This window comes from Lipotes vexillifer, unplaced genomic scaffold (assembly GCF_000442215.2).
Source record: "Lipotes vexillifer unplaced genomic scaffold, Lipotes_vexillifer_v1.1 scaffold76, whole genome shotgun sequence".
Classification (NCBI taxonomy): Eukaryota; Metazoa; Chordata; class Mammalia; order Artiodactyla; family Lipotidae; genus Lipotes; species Lipotes vexillifer.
This window is the reverse complement of record NW_006773751.1, coordinates 295,901-308,754: the sequence shown is the minus strand read 5'-3', so window position 1 is coordinate 308,754 and position 12,854 is coordinate 295,901. Positions and strand designations below refer to the sequence as shown.

The 12,854-nt window shown below is 47.7% G+C and overlaps 1 protein-coding gene across 1 annotated transcript; it reads right to left on the bottom strand.

Moving 5' to 3' along the window:
* Positions 1–5,113: 5,113 nt before the first annotated feature.
* On the bottom strand, positions 5,114–6,784 carry ZNF648 (zinc finger protein 648). Its single transcript, XM_007448506.1, has one exon. The coding sequence runs from the start codon at positions 6,782–6,784 to the stop codon at positions 5,114–5,116; it is 1,671 nt and encodes a 556-aa protein (XP_007448568.1).
* Between the last annotated feature and the right edge of the window lie 6,070 nt (positions 6,785–12,854).

The window sequence follows — 12,854 nt, the reverse complement described above, 5'->3', positions numbered from 1 at the left end:
ATAATGAATGTAGTGTCTGACCCCTAAAAATTGTTCACTAAATAGTAGCTGTTATTATCCTGTCATCAAGCCTTATTGACTACACCTTTGAAATCAGGCATCTTCTCATTTAATGTCTTATCCCCACTTGTCCTTGATTTCATCTGAACTATCAGACAGAATCCTTGCTTCCCTCCTGTTTTCCTTTAAATCTTAATCATAGGTTATGTTTTATAGACACTCCATTCACCCATTGATCCAATCTACTAACAGCCTGACGTTCCTGAGATGAGTCAGTGAAACACTGAGCCAATTTGACTGAGGAGAAAACAAGGAAAAGGAAGATTTTAAAATATTATCCAGCCATAGTGGAAAATTTTTAATTATACTGGCATGGTTTTATACAGAATGGAAAGAGGGCAATTGATATAAAAAATGAGCTTCCCTCTCAACTTTAAAAAGATGCCTTTTTCTCTTTTGATGAAACATTGAGTCATTCTATCTCTGGCAATATTTTCATGGGTAATTGAGTCTGTAGTTCATAGTCTAGTTCTGAGCCTAGCAATGACATCTGCTTGAGTATTTTAGCAATTAAATTGATGCTTTACACAAAATTTCCTTCCAAGTAAGATTTTTTAAGGCCTACTTGGAACTCCTGGGTGATCTATTGTGTTCATATTGGGGGTGCTATAGCTGTTCAGTGTGCGTGCATTTGGTTTATAAAATGTTGTGTAAATGCTGAGTGCCAAGATTCATTGCTGCTGTATTTTTCTGTGTCCAGCATAGGCACAGAATGTTTCTTTCCTCAGTGAGACGAAGTAATGGTAGGTCTTTAGGGAACCATCGTTCCTTTAGATTCAATTCCTTCCCTCTGACCAGGTTACTGACAGCTTTTCAAAGGAATTAATGATTAACAGCTGCCAACCCAGGGTCTCCCAGACCCATTCTTAAGTAATCCACAGGTCTCCTTCCTAGAGTCACACCGTGGTTTCTGCTGTGCTGTGTTTCAACCTTTATCTTCCCTTGAATTTATGATCATCCTTTGAAAATGCATGTTACCAAGAATTTCAGGGTATTCCTCTGTACCAAACAGAAGCAGTTAGCTCTGTGGTTAAGAGCACAGTCTCTGGAGCCAGGATGTCAAATCATTATTATGCTACTTTCTAGCTATGATATCTTGGGCAATATAACTTTTTTGTCTCTTGATTTCTGCATCTTAAAAATAGAATGTCTCTTGTACCACAATGTTCATTGCAGCACTATTTACAATAGCCAGGTCATGGAAGCAACCTAAGTGTCTATCGACAGATGAATGGATAAAGAAGATGGCACATATATACAATGGAATATTACTCAGCCATAAAAAGAAAGGAAACTTGAGTTATTTGTAGTGAGGTGGATGGACCTAGAGTCTGTCATACAGATTGAAGTAAGTCAGAAAGAGAAAAACAAATACTGTATGCTAACACATATATATGGAATCTAAAAAAAATGGTTCTAATGAACCTAGGGGCAGGACAGGAATAAAGATGCAGACATAGAGAATGGACCTGAGGTCACAGTGCAGGGGAAGGGTAAGCTGGGACGAAGTGAGAGAGTAGCATTGACATATACACACTACCAAATGTAAAATAGATAGCTAGTGGCAAGCAGCCGCATAGCACAGGGAAATCAGCTCGGTGCTTTGTGACCACCTAGAGGGGTGGGATAGGGAGGGTGGGAGGGAGGCTCAAGAGGGAGGGGATATGGGGATATATGTATTTATATAGCTGATTCACTTTGTTATATGGCAGAAACTAACACACCATTGTAAAGCAATTATACTCCAATAATACTCCAATAAAGATAAATTATACTCCAATAAAAATAAAAGATAAAAAATAAATACATAGAAAACAAATAGAATGTCTCTTGATTTCTTCATCTTAAAAACAGAATAGAATAGAAAGGCTTACTTTAAAAATGAAACAGTTAATACATGAGAAACACTTAAAACAGTTCCTGGCACTGTAAGTGCCAACTCTTATCCAAAGGATGTGGATCATGGTGACTGTAGACTCTGGTGAATACATCAGGAGAATTTTTATTAAGTGAAAACTTACAAATGAACAGTTTTACTGTGCATATCCAAATTAACTCTGGCAAACTAAACCGTGGAAACAGCACTAGTCCAGAGAGAAACGTTAAATTTCTTCTATCACAATGAGGGCCCTGCTCTGATTTTAAATTACGTACTAGGGAAATAAGATTTGAGGTACAGTGGGTGTATAGAAAACCAGAAAAGTAGCTCAGCATCGCTTGGGGGCAACAGTCTGAGCCAGAATAACCAGTATTCTAGCATTAGGACAGACTATTGGGCAGAATGTGTGTCAAGCCAGCCTGCAGCTGGTTGATTTCTCTGCTGGCCACTCCATGTGTTGCTGCCTTCTACGTGCACCATGGAATGGCCCTGTGACTATGGCAACAGGATTGCCTTTCCCCCCACCCCCCCACGGCAATACCTACTCAGCACGACCCTTGCAGCTGATGTAGTGAGAAAAGACTGTTTGGGACAATTTTCCTTTAAAAAAATGTGACTTCTTTATGTAATAAGCACTGAAGGATTAATGAAGTTCTCTTCAGCGTATTATATAATATTCAGTACATTATACACCCTTATATTCCAGAAACACAGTATACAGCTCCAAATGTACCCAGCACAAGCTAAACTAGTTGGCCTATTAACTCACTCTCTCTCCAAAAGTATAACCACCTGGAAGCCATACCTAGATGCTGCATCTCATCTGCAGAAATGAACTTATGGGACACTTCAAAACTTGCTTGCTAGTTTGAGTCTACCATATCCAACTCAGGAGATGTTCCAGTAGTCTGTGCCTATTTTAAGTCTAGTTCTATTGTGATCTCATCCATATTGCCCCCTTCTTATTCCTCTATTGTTTATTAAATAATAAAATTTAAGCATCACCAGTATATTAATTATACTAGTGGTCCCAACTTAGCTGTGCACCAGAACACATGGGAAGCTTTACAAATTAGATTGCAAGGGGGCTTCCCTGGTGGCACAGTGGTTAAGAATCCTCCTGCCAATGCAGGGGACATAGGTTCGAGCCCTGGTCCGGCAAGATCCCACATGCCGCGGAGCAACTAAGGCCGTGCGCCACAACTACTGAGCCTGTGCTCCAGAGCCTGCGAGCCACAACTCCTAAAGCCCGGGCTCCTGGAGCCAGTGCTCTGTAACAAGAGAAGCCACTGAAATGAGAAGCCCGTGCACCGCAACGAAGAGTAGCCCCTTCTCGCAGCAACTAGAGAAAGCCCGCGTGCAGCAACAAAGACCCAACGCAGCCAAAAATAAATAAATAAAATAAATAATAATAAAATAAAATAAAATTAGATTGCAAGATGCACTACAGACCTGTATCAATATTCAAGGCTAGGATTCAGCAAGTTTGTATGGTTAACAAACATCCCAGGTGATTTCTATACAGCCATTCTATGAACTGGTTTGGGGAACAACCACCTTAAGAAATTATAGGCCAAACCCCAATTAGGAAAAGCTCTACTAACAACCATCTTAAGAAAAAAGGAACACTAAGAAAAGTTACTCAACTTCAGTTTTCAAATATTTCATTGACTACCCAGAAAAAAGTATACTATCCTTTGCTCTCTTCATAGTCATAAGGTTATGGCTGATTCTTATGACTTTTCTACCAATCTAATGCTTTTGAATTCAAAGCTCTTCTCCTGGGAGACTGATGCTCACCCTTTTTACCCCATTATTATCATTCCTATTTTGCCAGTTCAGATGCAGAAGCTGAATTCAAGGTCACGTCACTGGTGAATATGGAGATAGATTAGGAACCCAACAACTGGCTCTCCAGCCAGACCCAGAACTGGCTAACTCTGTCGTTTGGACACGCAGATCCATCTAAGTGAGTCAACACACAAAACCTGCAGGCATGCAGTCAGAGCTCTAAGGTTACCTTTGTCAAACAAGGCATGACACCTATAGCAGTTCTCTCTGGACTCCATGTGTCAAGCATAAGAACACTATTTAGCAGTCACTCCCTGGGTCCAAATCAGCTGAAATTCAAGTGAAATTCAGATTTGGCAGGTTTGGGTGGCGATTTTAGGAATATAGTAAAGATATCCTCAAAAGGAGAGTACAATACCTTTTTGTGGAGTACCTTCTTTAACTTTGGTAAGATTAGAAGTGCTGTTTACCTGTGTGCATCAACGGAACTCTGTGAAGTCATGGATTCCTCCCGGTTGAGGTCCAGAGCTAAGAACTACTGACTTTTAAACTACACAAAGTCAATGTATGTAGCAGTACATCTCTAAGAATGGCTGTTAGTAATGCAAATCTCAGTTAACCTTGTTCGAGAACAACTGTGAGTCATGTAGGTTTTCAAGCCTGTTTTTAATGATGGTGAAACAAACTGATTGCACTTGGGCAAGGGGTACTTTATTTTATTTATTTCACATTGGAGGTCTTGATCCTGGCAAGTTTAAATGAACCTAAAAGGCTTCCTGAACCATGGTCAAGCCCATAGGGAGAAATTTTGTATTTGTCTCTGTAAATGGGCAGATTCCTCTGTAAATATAGCATGTGATTGAAGCTCCCAGGGTGGAAACAGGAGGAGGTAGCCAGAGAGGAGGCACCTGTGCATTTTGCGGGTGAGACTCAGATTAGTTCCAGTTACTAAGCTCCACTGTGAAGAGAAGCGGGCTTCTTTTTCAGAGGCTAAGGCTGTTCTGGATTTCTAGGATAACTGGGTCCCAAACATAGTACATAAACGCCCCTCTCTTTAAGATAAAGGCCTTCTCTAATTCAAAGCCATGACTCATAAAGACATTCCCCAGGGTAAAGTCATTTCGTTAGGAAAGTGAAATGCTGAGCCATCTGGATGGGTTTGAGTTACCCCCAGGTATAATTTGCTGCTTTGGAAGATTCCTCCATAGAGACGATTCCTTTATTTACATAAAAACAGAAAAGTACCTTTCTCTAGACAGGACCAGCCCAGACCTTCTCGGTATTTGCTTATGGCTTTGAGGGCAGAACGGGCTAGTTTTTTTCATCACTGCATCCGAGGTCGGCCATGTCTTCACCTTCCCTGAGAGTCAGCTGATGGAGCCCTCACTGGTCCGAGGAGGAGGGGATGGGCTCCTTCTTGCAGCTGCGGTGCTTGGCTCGGTGTCGTTGGAGGTGGTTGGAGCGGTTGAAGGCCTGGCCGCAGTCCTCACACTGGTAGGGCCTCTCCCCGTTGTGCACCCGAATGTGCTGGGCCAGCTCCGAGGCAATGCGGAAAGCCCTGCCGCACTCGGCGCAGAGGAAGCCCTTCTTCCCGGAGTGGATCTGTTGGTGCCGCTTCAGGGTGGAGGAGCGCGCAAAGGCCTGGCCACACTGCGCGCAAGGAAAGGGCCTCTCGCCCGTGTGGATGCGCTGGTGGCGCGCGAGGCGCGAGGGCTGCGCGAAGGCCACGCCGCAGTCGGCGCACTTAAAGGGCCTCTGGCCCGTGTGCAGCGTCTGGTGCTCGATCAGGTTGGAGGATTTGGTGAAGCACTTGCCGCAGGTGGGGCAGGGGAAGGGCCGCTCGCCCGAGTGCACGCGTTGGTGCTCCATCATCCGACTGGCCACGGCGAACTCCCGGTCGCAGGTGGGGCAGCGGAAGGGCTTCTCGCCCAGGTGCGTGCGCTGGTGGCGCAGCAGCGACAGCGGCTTGTTGAAGGTCAGGCCGCACTCGGCACACGGGAAGGGCTTGTCGTTGCTGTGCATGTTGCGCTGGTGTTTGCGCAGGTCGGAGGAGCGCACGAAGGCCTTGCCGCAGTCCAGGCAAGGGTAGGGTTTCTCGCCCGTGTGCGTGCGGATGTGCTTGCGGTGGTCCGAGGACCAGGTGTAGGCTTTGTCGCAGAAGGGGCACCGGTAGGGCCGTTCGCCCGAGTGCACGCGCTGGTGCTGCTGGAGAGTGCCCCGGTGGGAGTACACCTTCCCGCACAGCTCGCACGCGTAAGGCTTGGCGCCAGGCAGCTTCTGGAAGGCCTGCCCGCCCCACCGGCGCTTGTGGGGACACGCCTCCCTCTGCCCACCCTCCCCGGCGCCCGCCGGGTTCTGGCCCTTAAAGCCCTTCCGCACTTTGGCCAGCGCCTCCGCTGCCAGGTTGGCCGGGGTGGCCGACCCCTGGGCTGGTATATGTGTCTCCTGCGTGGAGGGGTCCCAAGTGCCCGCCGCCTTGGGGACACAAGCTGGAGAGGAGCTGTCTGGGGACTTGTCTACCCCTTTCTGTGCACAGAAATACCTTCCAGAGCCAGGGAAGTTGGATGGGATACCTAGAGCAGTGTCCAGGTTTGCCCTCCAGTCTCCATCATTGCCAGCAGGTAATGGGTCCCTAGGAGGTTGCATCTGACCGAACCCCTTGTGTGAGAAGCTGCTGGGGAGGCTACTGGGAGTTGTGCTTGCTCTGGGGTAGTCCTGAGTCAGGGTGATCTGTGACTCATCTCTTTCCCAGCTGGCCCTCTTCCTAGGCATTGCCATGGGTTTCTTCCCCACGACTCCTGCACTAAAGCAGTCAGAGAATTTCTCTTCCTTTTTGTGGAACAGATGCTGCTGTGGCAAGTCAGTTTTGTCCTGAATCCCTTGGGAGCTGAGCCTTGAATGGGCCTGCTGACCAGTGTCACCAGTGCCCCCTTTGTCTCCTGCCTGTCCATGGTCCTCATCCTCACTCTCTAAGTTCATGCGTAGCATCCGGGGGTCATAGCTGCAGAGAGGAGATGCCTCACCCTGTCCATCCTGGGGGTCCACCTGTGCCATATGTGCAGGCCCTTCTATCCCTGCTTCTCCGACACAGACCTTTACTTGGCTCAGGATACCTGCAAAAAGGGAAATCACAAAGAATGGATTAATCACCTTCATGGCCACGGGGACTGAGTTCTCACTACAGATCTGTGTCCAGCTGGTAGCCATTCCAGCCACATTGCTGCCCCTCACAAGCGAAGGAGGAGCTGGGTCCTGCTGAGAACTCCACAGTCACCCTTAATCCTTTGGAGGTCCCACTTGCCCGAAGCCCCAGGAGACAATGCTGTCAGGATGGCAAGCGTGGGGCATTTGTTGAGTGCCAGCTGTGCCCTGCCCTGCCCTTCCCAGGGGCTCAAACACCAACTGCTAGCCAGGTGGGTTCTCTGTGAGCCTGGGGAAGAGAGAGGGCAGGAAGCAATTTCTGGTCCTCCTCGGACCTCTTAAAACTGCCGTCCTGGTCAGGAAGCTGAAAACCAGGCCGGCTCTTGCCATTTCTGCTGGGAGTGCAAGCCTGCCATCTCTTGATGGTGGCAGCTGGGACTGCCTCCCAGGCACTGGACTGTGTGGGCCACCCCTTCCAAAGATAAGGACCAGCTTCTGGGAGAATGGGAGTGAGTCAGGAAGACACCAGCGTGTTCCCAAGAAGAAACGCAGCTGCCTCTCCCTGCTTAAGGGGAGCTTCTCAGGCCTTTGCAGTGAAGAACCCGCTGCTGCTGTGCAGGGTAGACACAGGCACCCAGGGAGAAAGGGATGCCCACCAACAGCCTGAACTATCTCTGAAGTGTTGCTTCATCTTAAATGTTCATGAGAATGTAGATTCTATGTCATGTCTGTTTTAACATAAAAATAGTGTTTTAAGTTACCTTCAGTTTAAATGTTTAACTTTTCCCCAGGTGTGCTGTATTTATCCCATGGCCTCATGTATTCCTGGCGTACCCCCATATGCTCCCACGGGTGTACATACCCCAACTTGAAAAGTATGGACTTAGGGTTTTGACAGCAAGGCATGAGACAAGGGAGGCTTTGAGCTGCATTTTCTGATTGATTTTTTTTTTATTTTAATATCTTTATTGGAGTATAATTGCTTTACAAAGGTATGTTAGTTTCAGCTTCACAACAAAATGAATCAGTTATATATATACATATGTTCCCATATCACTTCCTGCTTGCGTCTCCCTCCCTCCCACCCTCCATATCCCACCTCTCCAGGCAGTCACAAAGCACCGAGCTGATCTCCCTGTGCTATGTGGCTGCTTCCCACTAGCTATCTACCTTACGTTTGGTAGTGTACATATGTCCATGCCACTCTCTCGCTTTGTCACAGTTTACCCTTCCCCCTCCCCATATCCTCAAGTCCATACTCTAGTAAGTCTGTGTCTTTATTCCTGTTTCACCCCTAGGTTCTTCATGACGTTTTTTTCTTAAATTCCATATATATGTGTTAGCATACGGTATTTGTCTTTCTCTTTCTGACTTACTTCACTCTGTATGACAGACTCTAGGTCTATCCACCTCATTACAAATAGCTCAATTTCGTTTCTTTTTATGGCTGAGTAATATTCCATTGTATATATGTGCCACATCTTCTTTATCCATTCATCCGATGATGGACACTTAGGTTGTTTCCATCTCCGGGCTATTGTAAATAGAGCTGCAATGAACATTGTGGTACATGACTCTTTTTGAATTATGGTTTTCTCAGGGTATATGCCCAGTAGTGGGATTGCTGGGTCAAACCATATGATCATCTCAATAGATGCAGAGAAAGCTTTTGACAAAATTCAACACCCATTTATGATAAAAACCCTGCAGAAAGTAGGTGTAGAGGGAACTTTCCTCAATATAATAAAGGCCGTATATGACAAGCCCACAGCCAACATCATCCTCAATGGCGAAAAACTGAAAGCATTTCCACTAAGGTCAGGAACAAGACAAGGTTGCCCACTCTCACCACTCTTATTCAACATAGTTTTGGAAGTTTTAGCCACAGCAATCAGAGAAGAAAAGGAAATAAAAGGAATCCAAATCGGAAAAGAAGAAGTAAAGCTGTCACTGTTTGCAGATGACATGATACTCTACATAGAGAATCCTAAAGATGCTACCAGAAAACTACTAGAGCTAATCAATGAATTTGGTAAAGTAGCAGGATACAAAATTAATGCACAGAAATCTCTGGCATTCCTATACACTAAGGATGAAAAATCTGAAAGTGAAATCAAGAAAACACTCCCATTTACCATTGCAACAAAAAGAATAAAATATCTAGGAATAAACCTACCTAAGGAGACAAAAGACCTGTATGCAGAAAATTATAAGACACTGATGAAAGAAATTAAAGATGATACAAATAGATGGAGCAATATACCATGTTCTTGGATTGGAAGAATCTGATTGATTTTATTTTAGCTTGAAGATACAAAGAAAGCCTGCTGGGGTTGGTTAATAAGGATTGTTTGTGCGAGTTTTACAGGAGTTGCTGGAGTGAGAGACAGGCTACTGAGGGTCTCTGTGGAGGCCAGGGGTGGGGGGGTGGGGATTGGGGCAGGATGGGGTGTAGGTGGGGGAGGAGCAATTTCTGACCCGAGGGCTGAGTTTGCTTTGCTCTGGAGGGAACCTTCTGAGAATCCCAGAGAGCAGTTCCATTTTCTGGACAAATGTTATGAGCCAGGCAATGTGCTGAGCATTTCACAAGCATGACTTCCTTTCATCCTCCCAGCAACCTTTAAGATAGATGCTATTACTATTATAGTATCCTTTCTATTTTACAGACCAGAAAACTGAGGTTTCAAGAGATTACTCACCTGCCCAAGGTCACACAGCTCCTAGACAGCAGCCGTGGGGTTTCTGACTTCAAGGGGCTGCCCTAGCTCCCCGATGTGGCCTCCACACTGAGGCCCTGCCCCGGGGCCGGGCCCTGCCCAAGAGCAGCCGCAGCATCCTGCGGTGGGGAGAGCCGCTGCTTTCTGAGGCATCAAAGCCCCTTGTGTTTTCTGGGCCAAGACACCTTGGCTACGGGGCCTCACGGCTGGGCTCCTCCCTGACTCTGTTGACCCAAATTGCCCTGCACAGGAGAGAGAGGCCAGGCCTTTGCCTGAGGTGGTTAGGCGTATGAGTCATAGAGTGTTTGCTTTCCAAAAGCCGCTGCTCCCCTCCGCCCACCTTCCACTGCCTCTCAGAGGGATAGGTTCTTGGTGTGGCTCCAACGTGCTGCCTGCCCGCACGGAGTCATTCATTCGACAGATATTGAACAAATAGTCAAAATCGTATGCCTGTGTGTCGACAAACATCTCTGAGCCAGGTTCTCTTCATCTGCAGGATGGAGATACTGCCCCTACTGTATAGTGTGGGGGACGCTCCTGCACACATGGCTGGCACTCAGTGACTGGGCCATTGTCACTCGTGCTGCTAGCTTCTCTGCACCGCAGCGGGACTCCTGGGAGGTGTCTAGGTTGATGATCTTCGCAGTTTGGTGGTCAAGGTTCACACAGTAAGGTCATGTCCTGTTATATTAGCCCCTGTCTCACCAGACTGCCCTTCCCCCAGCTCCTGCCTGATCACAACAAGCCCAGTTACTCTGTGTGTGGGCTGGAGGGAGGGGAGGGGCAGCAATGGGGAGGACTCCTCACTCTCTCCGTGGATACAGAAGCCATAGATAAATGGAGGACACAGTGCAGTAACAACTGGAGTTCAGCATCTCATGTCCCTTTGTACCCGAAGCCCAGGGATCACTCCCTCCCTCTGACCCTTCTGCTCTATCCCCAATAACACGTCAGAGTGTAGCTGGCGTACCTCTTGGCAGGAAACCAAGTTTGACATATTTTCAGCATAGTGGTTCTTAGAGAGTGGCTGTGTGTGTGTGCGTGTGTGTGTGTGTGTGTGTGTGTGTGTGTGTGTGTGTAGAGGAAACATATCCTGAAGAAATGTCTTTAAGATCTGAATGGTGGCAAGAGGGGCCACTCAAGCAGGGTTTTAGAGAGTGGGTGTGTGTGTGTGTGTGTGTGTGTGTGTGTGTGTGTGTGTGTGTGTGTGTGTGTAGAGGGGACACAGCACTAACCAGCTTACTATGACTTAACTGAGGCCAATGTGCCTGCTCAGAGACTGTGATCTGCCAGCAGGATGGCAAGGGGACGCTGGATTTGATTGAAGCAGGTTCCAAGGCGTCTTTCATTCTCTGGGACAACATGCTGTGCATGCTCACAGAGAGCTGTTCACAGACCACTCATCTCACCCACTCCCCACCCTGCCTTCTACACAACATGTGTCTCATCCCTTTCCTCTGGGCCACTGGGGAGCCTCCTCAGGGCGGCACACAGCCCTCTGCTAGCTCACAGCTGACGGGGATTGCCTTTCCAGATGGGAAATCCCTCTGTCTGCAGCCACATCCCCAGTGAATATGTCCCGCTGTCTTCCTCCTGTAGCTGCCAAAGGTGCTCTCTTGACCACCAAGAAGACCGAGAGGAAGGCAAGGGCTCAGGCTGGGGTTTTCTGGCCAAGTCGACACAAATATTCCCGGTCTGGAAGAGGAACGCTGACACCCTGGTGCGGGCAGAGCACAGCCCTTTCCTGGACCTTCCTCTGTGCTTGCCGGCCAGGGGCAGCCCTGGCTCACCTACCTCACCCGTGGATGTGGATGCTTTGCAAAAGCCTGGCCACAGGCCTTGTTCCAGCTCCCAGCCCCTGCCCCTCTTTCCTTCCATAGACGGTACCCCGTCCACCCCAGGGCAGCCGCCTCCTGCCTTCTCCCCTGCCCACCACCTTCAGGCCTTGCTCGTCACTTCTGGCTCCGACACAAATAGTCACTTACCTGGGAAATGCAGACAGCCACGTGCCCCGCCCCCCGGGCTTCTCTGTCATATGTAGCTTCTCAGCTACTGGAACTAGAGTTGGGTACAAATCAGCAGAGATGGTGTCTCTGTCCCTCACGCTTTTGTGTCCAGTCCAGCAGCTGTAGAGAGAGCTTCAGGAGGCGGGGCCAGCGTAATACACTCAACCTTCCTGCCTGCTTCCCAGAGGGCAGCCTGGGAAGTCTACTGGGGCTGCCCCGTCTCACTGCCTGGACTGATCTGGCTGCTTCCTCTGCACCCGCCTCCCCTCCTGCCAAGGCCAGCCTCCCTCCCTCCCTTCCTCCCGCCCTCAGGAAGGTCACTCAGCCCTCCTGCAGGTGGCCCTCTCCCTTCTGCTCACTGTCATCCCTTCTTCCAGCAGAGCAGGCACTCAGTCCGTCCTGCCCCAATATGTCCGTAAGCCTCTGGTCACATTGTGAGCTTCCTGGGGGAAGCATGCTTTCCCTTCCTGGGAAGCAGGACAGGGTATTAGGCCTGTACCCCTACCTCCCCATGCTAGTACCCACCTTTTGCAGCACTGTGGTTTGAGCAGGGGTGTTCCCAGGATGTTTTGCAGTCATCATCGGCTCAAGGATGCCCATGACTAGCTGGGAGTGGAGTACAGAGAGATAATTTTCTCTCCTGACTCATATACAAACCAAGCCTCTCTCTCCATCTTTCAGCCCTGCTTCCCATGCAGGTTCATTTTGAAGAGAAAATTGTTAAAGAATTTTTATTGGAGCATAGTTGATTTACAAATGTTGTGTTGGTTTCTGCTGCAGAGAATCATATACATATACATATATCCACTCTTGTTTTAGATTCTTTTCCCATATAGGCCATTACAGAGTATTGAGTAGAGTTCCCTGTGCTACACAGTAGGTCCTTATTTGTTAGCTATTTTATTTATAGTAGTGTGATATGTCAATCCCAATCTCCCAATTTTATCCCTACCCCCCTCAACCCCTGGTAACCATAAGTTTGTTTTTTGCATCTGTCACTCTATTTCTGTTTTCTTTCAGCATTGCTTCCCATGCAGTTTCATTTTGAAGAGAAAATTGGCCCAGGATCAAGCCTCAGTATGTCTAGAATTGGCATCCACTCGAGTATAGGGTGCTTTTATTAGGGTGAATGCTCAGCATATTAAAATAGGGGATGGGAGTATGGTACCTGTGATGTCCCTAGGTGGCCAAAAATATACTGGTTGACAGTAGGGTTCGGGGACTGGGTTTAAATCTTAACTCACGGCTTGTGTGGCCTTG